This window comes from Pyxicephalus adspersus, chromosome 1, assembly GCF_032062135.1.
Source record: "Pyxicephalus adspersus chromosome 1, UCB_Pads_2.0, whole genome shotgun sequence".
NCBI lineage: Eukaryota > Metazoa > Chordata > Amphibia > Anura > Pyxicephalidae > Pyxicephalus > Pyxicephalus adspersus.
In genome coordinates, this window is record NC_092858.1 from 70,365,440 (window position 1) to 70,385,796 (window position 20,357).

The following is a 20,357-nucleotide window of genomic DNA, read 5'->3' on the forward strand; positions in this document are numbered from 1 at the left end:
TGTGATGGAGGATAGGTGCTTGAAGTGACAATCACAAATGGCACCATGTAGTATTCATGAATACAGAAGACAAAGTCAATAGCACTCCAAAGTACAGGCTTTTCAATGTGTTGTGAGAGTGTTTATATAATAAAGCAATAATCCGGTACTTTGGAGTGTTGGTGACTTGTCTTCTGCCCCTTTGGAAATGTCATGCAGCTATCACTGGAATACATGAAGGTAGTTTATTGTAAGGGGCTGCTGGAGATCAATAGCACTGAATAGTAACATTACATTTTATTTTAAGGCAATATATAATACACACTGCTTTAACAAACGAAACTTGACTAAAACAAACTAAAACCGAACTAAAATGGCCAGCATTTATAATTTACATCTATTTTAAATTCAGTGTTGGGTTAACTTTCTCAAATCAAAACACACATCTGCTGTGATCTTAGTTTAATGATGTAATATATGTCATAACAGCCTGTAAAAGTTATGAGTTATCTCCAATAGAACAAGGAAAAAACTTGAAATTATAAATACAATAAAGTATAATCAGAGTGTCCTTTATTATAAAGTACATCAACACTGCACACAGAACAAAAATATAAAATGTTGCAAACACATAGAGATATATGATAAAAACAATATTATGCATTACATCACTAAATAAAGAATATTATATAGGTTTATCCCCGCAACAACACCTTAATATAGTGGTTTTGTATATAAGTGTCTTTTATATACAGAACAAGATGACTTACTAAGTGAACAGTTTGTCAGGATTTCATACAAGGACACACACATCCTTTTCTGACTAATATATCATAAAGTAGTCACCCTGCTTACTCATATATGATCATTTCTATATTATCAACACATTTGTTTTACAAATAGCTATCAATGGTGGACAAGGGTAACACTTTCTTGTAATTGGGGACTTTTAGAACAATTTCTTTTGGGTATGGCCAAGGCTGTAGTGTTTCTTTAAAATTCATAGATAGTTCCTCCCAGACCTTTCATGACATGAACTAATGCAGTCCAAAACTTCCCAATAGACTGTCTTGTTCCAAGAAATGGCATGCTGGAATGATGTAGCATAGCATGTTTGTTTGTTTTTTTTTTTACACATATTGCCAAATTACATTTTACAACCTTTATTTTTATTTACAAAGTGAGAATGTAATTCTAGCTTAGCAGGTACATAGAATATTTTTTATGTTATTAATAACTGTTATCCTAAACAAAGATTTCTCAACGTATGACCCAAATATCATCACACAGCATAAAGATTTATATATTAAAAAATGCAGATTTCGTTCTCCAGATGTCCAAGGTCCAATATAAAGTATCAAACAAACATATACTTACATAACTAAACACTTTTTAGAGACCACAATACTAATAACAAAAGATACATGTATGAAATGGTATTATTGATATTATTAATATTAGTAATGTCAACTGTTAGCTTTTTCATTCTTCTGTTTTAAATGGATAAACTAAAAATGGACCTTTTTATGTAAGTTATAAAACAGCCCTTCTAAAAAATATGTACACTTATATACTTTCTTACCATGCTGTACACTCCCTCTGCTGTTACTTTTTAAATATTTGAATAATGATTTTCCACAACTGCTGATTTTTAAATAGAAAGATGTCTGGAACCCTAAATCCAAGTGTATGGCAATAATTTATAAGCAGATTTATGTGTTTAAATGTTGCTACCTTAGGAACTAGTTTTTTTTAGTGACTTTCCTTCTACACAACGCATGTTCACTTTCAATTTAATGTAAAACATAGTAGCAATGCTAGGCATACATGAGCCTAGAAAGTATACGTCTTGAATATAAAATAAAATATCTGAGAGTTGTGGCAACTCTTATTATTTATATGAATTGGTATTAATTTAAAAAATGAGTAGAGACTGTTCACGTTGCAATATGGATGTTAGTAAAAGGGGTTACCACATTGGGTCTAATTTATTAAAGCTCTGCAAGGCTGAAGAAGATAAACTTTCATCAGTGAACCTGGGTGATCCAGCAAACCCAGAATGGATTTTTTTTAAGTAATTTGCTATTTGTTAGCAAATGTTTTCAATCCTGGACCAGGTCCATTCCAGGTTTGCTGGAACACCCATGCTCACTAATGAATGTTCATCTCTAGCTTTAGAGAGCTTTAATAAATCAGGCCCATTGAATACCAGTCAAGTGCAAGGAACATTTAAAATGGATTTTTACTAGTGCATCATTGGTTAATAAAATTACCAAACAACTTACCAAATTTTATCAAAGTTTAACCAATATTTTTAAAGATTCTCACTGTTATATGTGCTGCGTCTATTCCTTTGGAAAGTCAACTCTGTCGTGTCTCAAGGGCTTTTTTGTCATGGGATTTTCCAGATAGTTAGATGTGATTCCATTTTTCTGTGTTAAACATTTAGGCAGTAACATGATGTAGTTTCAGTAAGTTTAAAAATTGCAGTGCTAAAAAGATGATCACATTGACACCACAAATTTTCACCATCATCTGATTAATTACCTAATTTGTCGCCAGCACTAACCAATTATTGAAAGTGATGTTTAAGTCTTCTGCACATCATCTAATTAAATGAGGCCTTAATGTGAAACTGCCCAAGAGCAGACACTGCAGTGTGCTAGCTATTACCTTTCTTAGTCAAACTTTATTAATCACACAAAGTCATATTTATAAATATATATTATTTATATATATATATATATATATATATATATATATATATATATATATATATACTGTGGGATCCCCTCTTTTAAGCAGAACATATTTAAAATGTGGTAAATAGTTCACTTTACATTGTAAGAATCCACAACAGCAAAAAAAATACATAAATATAATACTAGGTTAACAAATCAATCAATATTCATTTCTGCTTTGACACTATAAACCATCATATGGTTTATGCATATGCCTAGTGTAAAGCAAACAAAGTTTACCTAAAATTGTCTGTGAAGAAGATAGAAGATACTTACCTTTTTTGTTTCCAAAGACTTTTTAGAAACTGACACTTCTGACAGTTTCTGAAAAATTTGGATTTCTTGTCCCCCAGCTGCACCCACTGATTTTTCCTCAAATCCTTGTCCTAACACAGGACACAGTAGTGAGCTTGGGAATTGACAAGGGGTTGGATAAAACCAGTAGGGACTAGGAGATTGACACTTTTTGGAAGTGTAGGTTTCAGAAAAAAGTAATCTGGCAAGAGTTTCTCTATATAACACCATCATCTAGGAGTAGAAAATATTTACTATCTTCTTTGCATGTAACAGTTGTATTTACACTTCAGCAACATGTACTCCATGTACATAGAACAGTTCTGCTTACACAACATACATAACTAATGTTTTCATAGTGGCAACCTGTCACAATAAAGATTTAAAAGTCCCTATTGTCATCTTGTCTAAAAAACTGCAAGTTCCTTGGCTCTCATCCTCAAGATTTACTATATACTGAGCATCCAGTGTGAAGAAATATGCAGGTTGTGGGCATAAGGTTTTCTGACCACACAGGTCTGAGACTTAATAAATAATTGTGACTACAGCAGAGAATGAGAGGTCACTTGACGGTTTTGGTCAAAGAGGTATTCAGAGCCTCTATTACATTGACCTAATAATAGTAAAACATTTAAAGTGAACTAGAGAACATGACTGCATGTAATGAACCAATAGAAGTTTAATAATGTATTGGTAATGCTTGTAATGTCTATAGCATTGATATCTTTCATGAAAACCTAATTTATGATGACTTATATATAAAATTACTGAAATTGAATTCTTTTAAACTATTTACGTTTGGTACCACAAAACACTGTTTATTATGATATTCACTTTATATATAGAACTTAAGTGTTTTTATAAGTAATCCATTTAGTTCTAACATGAATTAGTATGTTTTGCATGTGTCCATTAAACTTAAGTGAACTACCGTAACTTTTATCACACACACACACACACACACACACACACACATATATATTTACCTGGTTGGAAATTGGAGACTCTTTAGAATTATATTTAAAGTTTAGTTTGCTAGTAAGAAAACACTCACCACTGTCTTGTATTATCAGTAAAACACCAAGACATGATTACAGCTAACATATATTTACCAAGGAACACCTTGGTCCCTCAGTTCCTTCATTAAGAAGGAACAAACCATGCACCTGTAAAGTCACTAATGACATTTTGAGCTTTGGGGTCTATTCATATAGACTCTTAAAATAATTGCTGTGCTATTACTGTGCAGTATTAACACAAAGTTTGCGCAATTTTGAAAACATAAAATAAATCTTAAACTCCTAAATTAAAGTCCTTTTTTAGCTCCTCTCTATTGGAAATAATAATGAGATAGGTTTAGCTTGGTAGATTTATTTTTTAAATAAAGATGGTAAAGTCCTCAAAATACTGTGAACATACACTTTCTTTGGGTTAACTTTACCAATATCGTGAACTATCAGAATTACCATTTACCTTGGAAAATACAGTAGTATAGCAGCATTAGCCTTTATACCTTTTTGCCTTTTGGTACATATTGTTATTAGCAAACATGTTAAAGCTATACAAAGCATAATCCTACAAAAACCTGTGCTATGCATCTGGAAAACTGTATTATATATGTATGTTTAGTTATAAAAAGGTCCTTAAACTCTAACAAAGGCCACATTGTCCTAAAAAGCAACTCTGAAAGTAAAAAAATATTAAAATAATAGCATTTAAACACCTATGAAGATAAAATACTGGTTTTTCATTAATGTTTCAGATGAATATCACTTAGCGTGCATGAAAAAAGAAAACTCTTCAAACATTCTGGCAGAGGAACACTATACATGTGAATCACGCTTGCTGGCACTGAAACCAAGTGAACAACTGTACTCTATTTTAAGCACCAAGAAGTATGTTTATGTGATCCTTAGGATGAGAACAAGCAGCACATGAGCAGATGAAATTACACCCTCAGTCTTTACTCAATAATCTATTAAACACATTTCAGAAATTACAGAAAATATAACAGATATAATACAACTTCTGATTGCTAACTTCTCTACCATTTGGTCTTACAGTAACATAATAAACAAAGTTATTTATATGACATGCTGCAGCTCAGATACAGAAATAAAACATTGTCAATCCAGAAGTAAAGTATTAGGAAGTACAACACGCTAACTGCTGTGTCCATTATCATTCAAGACCTTATGAAAAGTTTTCAGGATGAAGCCTCAAAGCTGTTTTAATTAATGTTATTTTATGTGCAAGAAAATGGTATGTCCTACTAAGAGAAAGAGCATTCCTGCCAACAGTGAGAAAAAGATTCCAAAGGGAGCTAGCATAAAGGACCACCCATAGCGAATGTCCGCTGTGTATCCTGGGCAATCCTCTTGTCTCATATCCTGGTAACCCTTCACATCTGATACACTTTGTACCCAGATGACGTGCATCACCACAACAAAGGTGAAAAATATACCTGAAAAAAAAGATACATACTCAGTTAGTATAGATATCATTAATCAACAAAACTCAATACATACAACTGTCTATATTAGTTAAACCTAGTACTGTCATGCCTCACTGTCACATTTATGTAGGAATAACCATGGGGGAAGGGGTGAGTGGTTAAAATTGAACATATCAGAAAGATCTATGATTTGGCATGGGAAGGTTTCACTTTTTGAAAGCCTAACTTCTAGAAGTTTACATTGAGTTGCTGTGCATCCAGGACTTTTTTTGTAATTTTAGACTTAGATTTTAGGGAAAACTTTAAACGACTGCCACTGCTGTCTGTGTTTCTGTTAGGAAACACATGAGATCTGTTATCAATGGCATTTTCCACCAGAAGAGATGGGAAATCTCTCATTGAACATCCTGTTCAAGTGACAACAGTAAAAAGTTTAATCTCCCCTAACATTGGGATGATAACCTCTCCTTCCTGTTATACCTGATACAGGAAGTGTGGAAAAACATCCAACAGGTACACATAATGTTATAAATCTACTTTAAAGTTAGTTGCAATTGCAATTAGAAGTAAAGCAGAAACCTTAAAGAACTTACCTGCCAATAAAGGGACCGATTATGCTAATATCAATGGAAAGAAGTCTATTCAAACACTAATAATTCTGATATCACCCAGCAATTGATTAGAATTGGAAACAAAGGGTCAGAAACCAAAAATTCTGAGCCAACAATTAGTGGTAATTTATCCAAGTGCCGTTTCCCCATCCAACCATGTCAGGCAGCCAGGGAGCTAAAGGTAAAGTTTTCCTTTGTCAAGCCAGATAGCTAGAGTCCGGCATGTAATATTCAGTTGATTTTAGTACACTGACATTGTAAAAGGTGACAGAGAACCTGGAAAAAGAAGGTCTTCATAAAGACATGGCTTAGGAGTTGGATGCATGGACATTTGTACTTGTGTTTTTACTACCAAAATGCATTTGGTACCTTGAACATAAAAAAATGGAAATTTGATCACTTTATATTCTACAAATACTGTAATCTCAAACATTTTGACTTGTCTTTGTTTGGTTCTTGATTTAGTTAAGGTGCCGATCGTGGCCCCCATTAGAAATATTTTATAAATTTTCCCAACAGGGAAAACAGAGAGTCTCCAATGATTTACAATATCAAACACAGTCACTGAAACATATAAAATATTAAAATACAAAATAATTCAGAAAAACTTTTATTTATTTATTGTAACTATACCACATGGTAGCCAGGAAAATAGGACCCTTGGTCTGGCACCCAGCGACTGATGGGTATGGTGATTCTGTAAATTTACCAAGCTAAAGTGTAAGGTCAGACTTCTGATGTCACATTCTCAGTTTACATTTAGTATGCTACATTTACTTTTTTTTAATTTCTAGATAGTAAAAGAACATATACATATAAGAGTCGCAATAAACTGTAGTAAACGACTGTCAAAGTAAAAAAAGGAATATTTTTTTCCAGCTGACAAAATGTGTGTTTAATCAAATATGTGTTGTATGAATTACACTAATATGAATATGTCACTCAGCAACTCTTTGATACAATATTTTGAAGTTTAATACCATCACTATTAATTAAAACTGATATTTAGAAGAAAGCAATCAACTGTTGTTTTTGAACATGCATTACAGAGGAAGTGCAAAATTTTGGATGGGATGAAATCTTTAATTAGAATGGCTTTTAAGCAAATTTCTTTTCATATGAATTAGTGGGTTTCTTTTCCTTTATTTAACATAGTGAACTGCAAAAGGTTTTCTTCCTGTCATGCCAGAGCTAGTGGAAACATGTCTAATGAGCCAAGACCCCAAAAAGATGTTGACATTTGATTAAAAAGACCTAAGATGTAAACAGATAATTCATTAATGATCTTTCATGAAATGTTAAAGACTTTAATAAAGTAATGAGTGTGAACTTTAAGTCTTCGGTTTTTAAATCAACGTGTCACTTTCTGCACTGCTTATTTTAAAAGCATTTATATTTTATGAGCGGCTAATATGCATAGAAACATTGCTAACTTGTAGAAATATTCCACAAATTTAATAATGTTCACTTTCCACCAACAAATGGTAGTAAACAAAAAAAAACAACAACAAAATCAGCTGATCCATTTATTATTATTATTTATTCTCATTAATAGCATTATTCAAGGGCAAGAATATTTGACACTGGAAAGATACTTTGCAATGTCACAAAAATTAACATAAAAGCCAAGCAAAACATTAAGGTTGCATGTAAGACCAGATATTTATTGGGGCCTAATTTTAATCCTAGGATTGAAAATTTGATTTTGATAATATATTTCCCAACTAGGGTTCTTCTTGAGGCTCTTAGGTGTTCCTTGAGCATCAGGCAGCTTGTTCCCCTTAGGTCAGTTTAGGTAATATTTATAATCTTTTGGGCTATTTGTAAGGATGGCATTCTTCCCAAAGGCCAGCAATGTAAGAAGCATTCTTCTCACTGACCAGCATGCTAATGTACTGTGAGCTGCGTATATAGTAATTATAGTAGGGGTTCCCTGGGACATGAAAGTTAATTAAAGGGTTTTCACATGTTAAAAAGATTGAGAAAGGAAGTAGTAGACAGTTCATTCCATGTACTATTAAAAAGAGGGCAAAGTGTTTACCAAAAGACCTTTAAAAGATGCTAATGAATACTAATGTATCAGGCAGATATATTGGACCTGATTTATAAAAGTTCTTCAAGACTGGAGACAATAGACCATCATGGGCGAACTTGGATGATCCAGCAAACCTGAAATTGATTTCTTAAAAACTTTTAGCTGGCAAGTGTTAAGTCCTGAAACAGATTTATTTCAGATTTTCTGGATCACCTAGGTTTTCTCATGATAGTCTGTTCTCTCTATTCTTAGACAACTTTCAAAAATCAGACCCATTTAGTCCATAACCTTATTGCTTTTTTTTTTTTTTTATTTGGAAACTTCTCACTAACTATACACCAAGTGGTTTAGAGATGTTGACAGATCCCAGTTCTTACATCTCTCATCTTAAATGAAATGTGTTTTCTATTGGAAAAGTTAAAGGGAAAATATCCTTTTCAGCTTCTTTTACTTTGTCCATTTTCCCATGTCACCTTTTGTTACTTCATTCTCATCCAGTATACCTCATTTATTTGCTATTTCAATTTTTAGCCAGAAAATAGATCGATTACACTCTGCTTCCTGCAACAGAGTGGGCTAGGCACAACAGAAAACTTCACTCTCTGCCAATTGAACTTATACAGCTGCCACTCAATATGCTCTGGTTTATGTTTATAAAGCAGGGTTGAAGTAATGTGTACAAGGTTGTTGGCTGAGTGCTTTACACATGTTAACATTTCACTTCAGTAAGTAATTAAAGCAGCTACGAAGAAGAGAAATGCAAAGTAAAGGACAATTTGGCCACATTTCAATTTTTTTTCAAAGATGTATACAACATAATGCTGCTCTCACTTGTGTTTAGTTGTGTACAGAACTGTGCAGTGTCAAGGGCAAACCAAAACAAACAGACCTCTTCCCAATCAAATGAAGAGCCAATAAACCTAACACATAAGCTGCTTTGCACAAAAACATTCATTGTTATGTAAGTAATAGTTCTCATAGCTTCATTAAACTTGAGCTCATGTTATATTAATATAGTGAGTGCTAGAAAACATAGTCTATTGTTATATGATCTCAAACATGGCAGAGAGAAAACAGGGTGTGAATGTCTATGGTTCTTTTCTATAGGATCCCTGGAATGGAAGTCATATGCACATATCTTCAGGATACCTCAATACAGGAAAGTAAGGTGTACACGATTCAGTATTCTGCCATCCATTCATGTATGATCTGACTCCTCAAACAATCTTTTATATAAAAAACAACACACAAACATTCAGGTCTGTGCCTATAGAGAAGTAACAATCTGCAGAATTGCCTTTCCTCAAGCAGGGAATAAACCAGTACCCCTTAAAGGGGATCACTTATAGCCAAACAATAGTTTTACAATCAAAATCTAACCAGCTGGCTCTAGTAAATTCCTTTTATATCTGTAGGCATTCTGAGATGCCAACTTTCATGAGCACCTACCACCATGTACAGTTTTTAGGGAGATGCTCCCACTTTAAATTAACCCTTTACACCAACCCTAGCTTTTCTCATTATGGGGGTATGTCTATTAAAATTCTACAGTGATAACACAGGTGTCCTGGAAGCTCAGATGTGTATTTTAGCTGTAAAATAATTTCTCTAGGTATACACACACTCCACAGGCTGCTAACAGACAAGAATGAGCACATTCTTTCACATCTCCCCATCACCATAGAGCCTTTTTACAAGCTACCTCAATATCCTGGGCTCTCTGGGGGTGTTTGTCACAACATCTTTATTCCAAATGGAAAATACAATATTCATGACAAGAAAAGTGTAGACATTATAGTAACTGCTCCACAATATTGTTTTTTGTACTGCTTTGATTTATGGGCTTAACTGTCCTTTAAGTACATGTGTGATAGTTGGGAATATAGAAAATCAATCACTGGTAAAATATTTCTAAACTCAAAATGCTATGCTACATCTTGCATAAACTATAATAATGCTGCTGCTAAATATATAATTATAAAACCTCACCAAAGTGAGTATATTATTATGTATTACGTAGTACCACATAGGTGATAGTCCAAAATAATTAATGTAACAGGGGTGAAGATGTTCCTTGCTTAGTAATGTTACATATCACACCTTTGTAATACTCGATATTCATGAAGTATTTGTTGCTATACATACATAAATCACACAATGCATTTATAAATATTTCTACATATATATTAGCCCAGCAGTCTCTATAGTTGGAAGAAGTTCCAACTAAAATCCAATGTCATCAAAGTTAAATATAACTAGGTTAAAATGTGTGAAAATGTTTGTCAAAATACAGAAAGTCCTCTCTGATATTTGATATTTTAATGTTTACCAAAATATAACAAGTAACAATACACATCAGAAAAATAATATAACATTGTACCTTTGTATAACAAAGGAACACCTGTTTAAATGGAGGTTCCTACCTTCCATCAGTAGGAATAGCAGTTCATTAACTTGTCTCTCATTTATATCACTGTGTGTCAGCTTTCTGTCCCCACTCCAAAAAATATGAAACAAGTCAGAGGGGATCGTGTATGGCAGGCAGTGTTTAGGTTCTCTTGTTAGATATGTATATAGGTCTTTTGTTTCATAAAATTAAATCCAGTACAGTACAAAACTTTACATACTGTATAACGTCATGAGAAGGAAAACTGCTGCACCTTAGAAACAAAAGATCAGTTTTTGTGATGGAACTTCATTTCTTTGTAAGCTTACACAAAGCCATTGTTTAGCCATGCACCCATTTTAGGATTCCATGTTGAACAAAAAAATCAGCTTTACGCATACACAAGGAGCAATTTGTAAACTACAAAAAATAAAATTTAACAAAAAAAATAAAGTGACCTTAAAAATTCATCTGCAAACATATAACAATACCCTCTTCTTACCAGAAGTGATAAAAAGACCCCCTCCTGCTTTATAGAGCCTGTGGTTTGTAAAGGGACCAGCACATATAATGAGGAAGCCTCCTGCAACAACAGTCACTACGCCAAGAAGCATAAATATGTTCCAAAATCCACGATATACTAAAATACAAAAGAGAAACACAAGGTTTTAGTTATGTTTATAAATACAGCAAAACATCTGTATCCATATAATATTATATTCATTAGTATTCCATGTACAAAACCATAACCAGAATGTCTAAAACATATTTGGATTTCAACAATCCCTTTTCATGTTACTGACCAAATATTTAATCAATGTGGAGCAACGAGGAACATATGACGCCTTTAAGACTACTTTTGTTCCGCACCTCCAGGGTTTAAATATTTAGTTTTTCTGTTAAAATGTAATACTCTATGTATAAGTAATATGTATTTTGAATATAACCACTTTGAACTAAACTGTCCTAAATGGTATTTCATTTATGGATTACAGACATTATACATCTTGTTAAATACTAACATTTGTTTTTATACTTAGTTTTCTGAATAATAAAAATAGTCACCTAAAAAAAAAATATACACTGGGCCTGATTTATTAAAGCTCTCCAAGGCTAGAGAGGATACACTTTCACTAGGGAACCTGGGTGATCCAGCAAACCTGGCATGGATCTCTTCCATAATTCTCCATATAACAGTGTTTGGTCCAGTTCATTCAGGCTTGATGAACTGTATTGTGGAAGGTTTGGAGGGCTGTATGAGCTGTCTCATATTCATATGTAGGGCCAACAAGGGAGTACCAGCTAACAGTACTGTGCAAAAAGAAGCAGACAATCTTAGTGCACCTGCTAAAGACCTTTGGGATTATTGAGTAAATAGTCTCTATACAGTGTTTGATCAGGGAAGAACATATTGGTATACTTGGTACAAGTGAGAATGTAATGAGAAAAAAATTGCTTATTTCACTTTCAGTGTCAAATAGGGTTAGCCGCCCCCCTTGTAATAGGATAATCAAATAGCAAAAAAGAGAAAACAGGCCGCAAATACAATATATTTAGCTTAATACAGAAGAATAAACTTTCATCCAAAAATAATGTATGACAATGAAAAGTTTTGAAAAATTGTGAGTGTCTAATCCCATTGAAGTTATGGGAGACACAATCCAGCTAGCTGCACGCTCTGCACAGACTTAAGTTTGTTCTTCTGTATTAGGCTAAATATAATGTATTTGCCGCAAAAAAAAAAAAAACCCTGCTTTCTCTTTCTTGCTTTTTGATTATACAAATGAAAATGGACAAAGGATTCAAGAAAGCAATACATACCTACTGCTGAATGGTAAGCTGTAGAATTACTATGATCTCTACTCCTTGGAAATGGGGACAGGTAAGCATGAGTGCAGTTCTTTGTTGGGGCTTGATTGGCTGTAAAAATAATATAGGAAAATCAAAATCATTTCCAAGAAACAAAAAATGAATTAAACATACATTATATATACAGTACGTTCACATGAACCTCCAAATGTATGCACATATTTGTTTGTCTCTTTAAAAATTATACAAGTACATTAAAATTCCTGGTGCACTATTTTGTATTAAAAAGTCAAGTAGTATTCAAGTTGTATTATGATCCCCCAGTTTTCTTCTGTGAACTACATAACAGCCTTCCCCCCATTGTTATTAAAATGATGCCATAATCTGTAGTCTATAGTAAAACAGTTCACCTCAATTAATATAGTACAGTCGGTGAGTATAGTCACCCCAAAACAAGAAGTGTGTAACTAGCAGAATCATAAAGCAATATAGACCTGAAAAAAAGAATGCAGCTACCATAAATATAGAATGGTAGGCTGCAGTGCATTACATCTTTGTTCTTAATACATGTTAAAATTGATATTTAAAATCACAAGCTTAATGTAAATCAACTGAATAGGACTGCAAGTGAATTGCAGGAAGAACATTTAAATATGATTGATCAGTTTGCTTTTAAATTTTTCTAGTTTAGTCACTGGCTGCAGACTGACAGGGGTGCCTTGATGGCGAGGAGAGCTAAACTGATTTACAGATTGCTTTGGCAATTAATGTTTATTTTACCTAAGTATTTAGCTATTGGCCTGAATTTCAACTTTAAACTACTTTCCATGTGGTATTTCAGTTATTCTGCCCACTCCCTGAATTTTCCATTTATCAAGTTTCCTTTCCAGGAATGATAGCGTTTTTTTAACACTGATATTACATAGAAAAACAAAAAAAAGAATGCACTGTAATGTAGCAGGATATAAGCATGGGATATCACAAACCTATGTATGAGGTCACATTTAAGGTATTTATAAGCTGAATTGTATATTTACAGCCCACAATCTCAGTACAGCAATGCTGTCATCTGGGTGTGGACAGAAAAACCCTGCAAGAGATCCTTGCCAATGGCTGAACTGCCATCATAAAGGTTGGGTCCCTTTGGCTGATTTCTTGTTGTTTATTGCAGTGATTGCTATTCTGTAAGAACAACCACTTTAACATTAGGTTGGCATTTTTGGTGAAATATTACTTAGTAATACAATATACCTGTCCTTTAATGGATGATTAGAAGCTCCTGTGTATGGTGTCCTTTCTCTTTTTTTGCAAGAGAGAGGATATGGATATCTTAGAAAACTGACAAACACAGGTCCACATTCTTTATTAAATAGGCCAACTCCTTAAGTCATTGATGAAGGCTAGACTGGCTTCTTAAACATCTGAATATCTGTAAGTACCTTGCATATGTATTGCTGTCCTTAAAGAACATAAAAGTGGATATCTATCAATATGCTAAATATAAATCTGCAATTTTTTGAACCCACTGTGCCTGAACATGATATGAACAAGATGTGTTGATAGGCAAAGCTGAATGGGTGTCTATGAGAAAAAACAGATAAGCAATCAAGTAGCACTGCAGAGTAACATTTTGTAGCTGATCTCCTGGTTTTGAAACTGTGGTTTCTGGTACCAACAAAGTAAAGGAGGACTGATTTCTGAAGAAACACAACTAGATCAGAAGCAAGGTCCATTCTCACATGTTCTAAAAAGCCCTTGAAAGAAGTTCTTCACCTTTAGAGAGACTGTACTTTAGGCATCCAACACAATGATGCTGTCCGCTCCCAAACCACCCCTTTCTCTGAATCCATTGTCAGCTAATGCTGGAGAGCCCTGGAGATTCAATGACCTAGATCTGCAGCACTCTTTATAAGCCATCCAAGTACTAAGAAATTATTGATGAATGAGCTTCCAGTTCTACAGAAGTTTGCCCTTGGTTTCAAGCGACAGGTAGGGGAACAAGGGGACTAACTGCATTGTACAATTGCAAAACTTTAAAGTGAAACAATTAGCTTACATTATCAATACAAATATTAAATTAAACACTTCAATATACATTTTATAATACAGATATCCCAATAATAGAAATGTACTTCAGTTCTCAGTGAGTTTTTTTATATGGAATATTGTGGTAACTGTTCTATATCAGTTTAAATAAACAACAATATCAAATTGCCTGCATTTGCTTATCATTACATTTGAAAATATAGAAACTGCAAAATACAGTAAAATACAAATTCAACACATTTTAATATGTTTGCAGAACAGTCTATCATCAAAAATAAACAATATCTTACTAATCCAAAAAGGTGCCATGCTGTTGTTCTCTGGTGCTACATCGACTGCAAACCAGCATCTCCAAAAGAAGCCTTCATGGTGCAAAAGGACTGGGTCAGCGCCCTAAAAAAAATGCACAATATTAAATGTAATAAGTTCCTTGCATAGTCATACATATCAAATGTAGCAATTAACTTATGGGGCAATTGCCTTTCATATTAAAGGGTTATCAGCAGGAGCAGGCACTGCTAAAAAATACCAAACAAAACACAAAACAGTAACACTAACCTCAAGCCCTTCCTTTCCTGAGCATTTCTCAACTTCTTTGGCAAGAAGCCAGTAGTCTGATCCAAATGCTACCAAAAACACTAAAATTCCAAGGGCACCAAAAAAACCACCAAAAAATATCCCAATGCTTAACTTCATCATCGATCACGAAGGTGTGACAAAAATAAATCCAAGATACAGATCAGATTTTCCTCTTGTCCGATCAGGAATATGTTCTCTAGCAGTGTAAAGCCAGCTAACTAAAAGACTAAAAGATGGGTAGGGGCTTCTATTTCAGGATTTTGATTAAGCAGCTCTGCTATGTTCTGTGCTAGGGAGTGTCCAGTCAAAAATAACTGACCTTTTTGTGGAGTCAGGGATAGTTACACATCACTTATTGGTAGGGCCTGCTGCATTGTACAAGAAACAACTTGAAAATGATCTGTTATCAGGGTACAACACTCTACAATATTTTCATTGCCAGATATACCAACATAAATAGCTACAGGATCTGCAATGTATGAAAACAAATGTGTTTATCTGATGTATGTGTGGTTAACTAAAACATAACTTCATATGGTTTTGGAAAGTTCAGGAGATGTAAGCATTTCAATAGATCACCTATATACATACATGAAATAAGGGAAATTAGATCATTGGTTGATTAAAAAGGATTGACCAAGATAAAATACCAGTAGGTGTATAAAAATAAACCTGACTTTTTGCATATAAAAGGAGTTATCTATTTAATAATAGCTATAGTGTATTTTACTAACAAGTACACTGCTGGATCCTGGTTGCTGCTGGATTGCATCAACCAAATTGCACATAAATTGCACATAACAATTCTTCAACAATGTAACACTAAAGAGGTGATTCCATGTAAGCAGAAATATATATTATTTTTTTCATGAGATAGGCTTTAAAAAGTTTTTTTTTATGCAGAGTTTGCATATATGCAATAGAATAGGTTATTGGTTTCTCTTTTACCCTAAAGGTGACCTGTAAATTACAGGTAATAAACTTTTAACTTTACCATGACCACTGTATTGGAAAACCACCACCACTCCGCTTCCCAGCACCTGTATGCATCCTATGCATGCCCCACCAACTTACTTGTACTATACTAAAGCATTATAGAGCCACATGCAGCAGGGAGAGCAAATATTTGATTCATCTGATGGGTAAATACTTGCATTACAAAATTACACATTTTCAGTCTGCTGGAAGGTAAGTATGTCTTTTTTTACAGGCGTGAATAGAAGTAAAAATGACTTAGGTCATCTTTAAATTTCCCACCTGGTCCTGCCCTCCAGCCTCACACTGCCCGGCCCGGCCCCTGGCCTCGCATTCACAACATCTGTGTAGCTTGACGATGCCCAGCCGGCATCTCCAGGGGAAGCAGATGCCAGGCATCTCTGGAGGACACAGCAGGCAAAGCTAAAGGACGCCGCGGAAGGTGGGGACCAGGTAAGACTTAAAAACTCCATGGCAATTCCACCCCCAGTGTGGCTCAGGGTTACCGCTCTTGGTACTGAAAAATTACCCCGAGCCACACTCGGGAATACCGCCAGGTAGGTTAAAGCCCTGATCCTCCTTTTAAAATGCATGAGTTGGAATTTATTATTAAATATAAATAAATATATGTCTTTCAATTTCCACTTTGTGTCTTTGACACTTAGGGTCTATATATAAAGCGGTGAACCTGACAGTCAGCATATTTCTCTGGTGAAGAATCTTCCACATGCACGTGTTTTAAATAGCAGTCACATTTTTCACCAGAGAAAATAGCTGTCTGTCACATTTACTGCCTTATAAATAGACCACAAGTAAGGAAAATTCAAACTTCTATCATTTTCACAGGAGTACCTTAGTAATATGCTTCTGGAACTTAAAGGAAGTTCCAGAAGCATATTACACATATTTTGGTGTCAGTAGTTTTCACATCTGAAACAAGCATACAGATAAGTGTGTGAGCATTAGCTGAACATCAGAACTGTATACTCATTCTGGGTCAGTGATTAGGAAAGTATTAAAGGCAGAGGATCAGACAATCTGTATGTGGCAGAACCAGGTCAGAAATGGAAGTTACCATAATCTGTCAATCATAAGTCTGCTAACCTAAATGAGCCCTATGAAATATTCACACTTATGTACTGCATGACTATGTGGTCACTGTGGCAAAGCACAGCAGTGTGATCAATGGTAACTACACAGCAACATGTACCACAATACCACAATGTACCTTAATGCATGTGCAGAACTGCACCACAACACAATGCAAAAAATGTGCATGCAGCTTAATGTGTGTGTATGGGGAGTCGGGGAGGGAACACAGCTGTGTATGTATTTTTGTTTTTACTTTTGTTACTAAGGAACAAAGCCCCAGTGCTAAACACATGCAAAAGCAAATCCTTCCTAATGAGCCATACAGTGCAGTATAAGGTATACAGTTCAGTATGCACTGTGATGCAGTCTGGGTGGCTATATTGGTCTTTTCTTATTTTGTTAACACACTAGTGTGTTACTGCCTTTGCTAAAATCTCAGAACCCCAACACACCAGAAATCCAGACCACTGCTGCACACAGGACACAGCAATCCAGATCTCCAAAAAGATGCACCCTCCATAATACACTAGTCAATGGTGCTGCTTGCCAATGCCACACATCAGAAGTCAGAGCTGAGTTCTTTTCCTTTTTTGGGAGAATAGTTTGTTTATGAATTACTTTTAGCAGTCATTTTGTTGGAGGGGGTGACAGGAGGAAGGAACTTCTCATTTATCATGGAAGATCCATTTTACCCACAAGCTAATCCACTGCCAGCCCTCCCAGTTTTTTGCTAAACTCTGCTATGATAAGACTTGGGATGCTAGAACTAGGGAGAGTGTTGTCACACAGCTTGAGATCACAGTATGCAGGACAGAACTGTGCAGATCTCATGTTATTACATGAACGCCACTTAGTACTGGAAGAATGGATTGCCACCTGCAGGAAGGGAATATATATATATATATATATATGTGTGTTTTTTTATGTTTTGGCGATGTTTTAGCGATAACATTTTAGGGGATGTTATCCGCAGGTGTACCCCACTTGCACCTTGCACCTTTAATTTCCTTTACCTGCACTACCCCATTCCAGAGACATTGGTGTCCAGGCGTTGAAGCGACCACTAATGTTTAACAGGGCACTGAGTTTGGTGGGCACCGAGTTTTTATGTTCTGATGATACCATAGTGATGAAATTTTAGGGAGTGTTAGCTACAGGTGTCCCCCACTTGCACCTACATTTTTGGTTTCGTACATCTCATTGGGGATCAAAATAGGAAAATGGACAGGGTAGTATTGTACGACAGTTAAAGTTTTGTGACAGGTAGGTGTAAATTTGGGGCACGCCACAATGCCCCTTGCTATGTAAGTGGCCTGGGTGGTCCCCAATTTGCGTTTTTAATTTTCGGCTTTTAGGCGCACTTGCTTTTAAAACAGGAACCCCAATGTTCAATTTTTGCACGTTTTTAAAATATGACCCCCATATCGTATTACTAGCTACCAGGATCCCCAGTGTACCCTAAACATTTCAAGTTTTTATGACATAATGTTTAGGAGGTAAGAAGGGTTGTAAACAGACAGAAGTAAGGCAGCAGAATATGACAGGCAGCATTCCGCACACAAGCTATCAAACTCCACTACTGATGACGTCATTATACACGCCCATTTATACACGCCCCTCAGGTGGATTTTTTTTCATGGGCAGCTTATTTTGATAGAACAAGACACCTGTGCGCATTTCCTGGTCTCTCCACGTCCACACCGTTCTGATCCTGGCATTGCACGTCACCTTCTAAGACTCTGCAGCAGCCAGTGCGCAAGCGCCATACCGTTCGGCTATTTCCGCCGAGGTACTCGGAAGTTTCCGGGTTTGCGGCAACTGAGCAATATATACTGCGTTGGGGGTGCTGTGAATAGATGATGGAGAATGGGGGCTGCCGGGGGAATGGGGGCTGCCGAACCAACGAGTACGCCGAATGGGCGGAGCCTACAGAAGTATTTGCACGTGGTGGGCTTCTTGGTAAGTGGGGGATGCCATGTGTTACACTGCCAATACTAATCCAGGGACATGGTATCCTATCTAATTATATATTATACAATCTACTAAAGAGCCACCATCAGATATATAGGGGCTGCCAGATTTATTACAGAGTATGTGTCTGCATATTACTTTTATTGGCCAATATAAAACAGATCATACTACCAGATCCTAAATACTGTATGGTCATCTAAAGAATTATTATTATGGAAGTTATTGTTAGAATTACCAGAAATATTTTGTTGTGAATTGTGTGTGTATGGTGTTAAATATATATATATATATATATATATATATATATATAAATTTTGTTGCAAACCTTGCAAGAATTTGATGTCCGTTACAAAATACAATTAATGTGTTAGTAATTTGTGTAGATGGTCTGGAATTACCCAAATGCCCCCTCCACATCAATTTTATAAGCAGCTGGTTCCTCCTCCCCTGATTATCAGCACCAAGGAAGAGGGAACCCTTCAGAAAATACAATGTCCACCTGCTAAAGACACCCACACACTACAAGTAATTCATCCCCAAACATATGATCGGTTTTCATTATACACAATATACTTCCCTGTGCAGCCTGCGTGGTGACACACTGCCTCTTCCCTGAGTACGTAACACCCCATAATTCACATTAAACTCGGTTTGAGGGCCATTTAGTTTACAAAAATGTGTATTTTGAATGGTAAATTTGATTTTTTTTTTACCATTCTAATAAATGAAACCAAGAATAAATCTGCACAGCATACAGCCTGTTGTTTATGTATACAGCAGGCAGAGGCAGCTCATTGTGTACTTGCTAACATAATAAGCTCCCACAGTGCTATTGGGAATGGAACCAAAGCAAAGTTTGGAAATGTGTGCTGATTACATATCCCACATGGCAGCATTTACCCTGCTGCACTCTTGTTCTACCCTTCGGGATGGCAGGCTTACTTTGGGGCGTGATAAGTATTTAAATGCTTGATGTGCTACAACTGCGGTGCAGCTAAGTGACAGCATTTGAACACTTGTGTAACCTGAAAAAGTGAGTATATATACTGCCCTATGGAGATACAGAATGTAGTAAAGCCTGATGTGGTAAGGTTTTGGATAGAGCTGTGCTTTAAAGCCATTTTCTTGCTTAAATACATCAATGTTATAGGTGTCTAACATAAAAAAACACTCCCAGTAGTATGGTATAATCTCCATCTGATGATCGTGCAGAATCCAACACTTCTGGGACAGACCAATTTCTGGTCCCCTGCTGCAGTTAGTGGTTCAGTCCACCATTCAACCTGCCCTGTAGTGATGTAGTTGTCAGCAGTAAGAACCACAGCGTACAGCAGGGGAGCAGGAAATGAACACCAGTGTGATTCACAATCTGGGTCGTCTTCAC

The 20,357-nt window shown here is 35.5% G+C and overlaps 2 protein-coding genes across 3 annotated transcripts in view; one reads left to right on the forward strand and one right to left on the reverse strand.

Annotated features, from left to right (window-relative positions):
• Positions 1-535: 535 nt before the first annotated feature.
• On the reverse strand, positions 536-18,867 carry TMEM182 (transmembrane protein 182). Of its 2 annotated transcripts, none has more exons than XM_072413670.1 (5): positions 18,670-18,867; positions 14,647-14,749; positions 12,323-12,421; positions 11,004-11,141; positions 536-5,478 (listed from the first exon to the last, which is right to left on the reverse strand). In XM_072413670.1, exons 1-5 carry the CDS (start codon positions 18,718-18,720, stop codon positions 5,255-5,257), a joined length of 615 nt encoding a protein of 204 aa, XP_072269771.1. In that variant the 5' UTR covers positions 18,721-18,867; the 3' UTR covers positions 536-5,254. The 2 variants fall into 2 exon arrangements, with proteins under 2 accessions (XP_072269771.1, XP_072269764.1); XM_072413663.1 differs by lacking the exon at positions 18,670-18,867 and adding an exon at positions 14,915-15,492.
• The window catches only part of MFSD9 (major facilitator superfamily domain containing 9), an 11,984-nt gene continuing 10,449 nt past the window's right edge, over positions 18,823-20,357 (forward strand). The window contains exon 1 of the mRNA XM_072413652.1: positions 18,823-18,961. Coding sequence (XP_072269753.1) covers positions 18,869-18,961 — 93 coding nt within the window. The 5' untranslated portion in view covers positions 18,823-18,868. The remainder of the gene's footprint in view (positions 18,962-20,357) is intronic.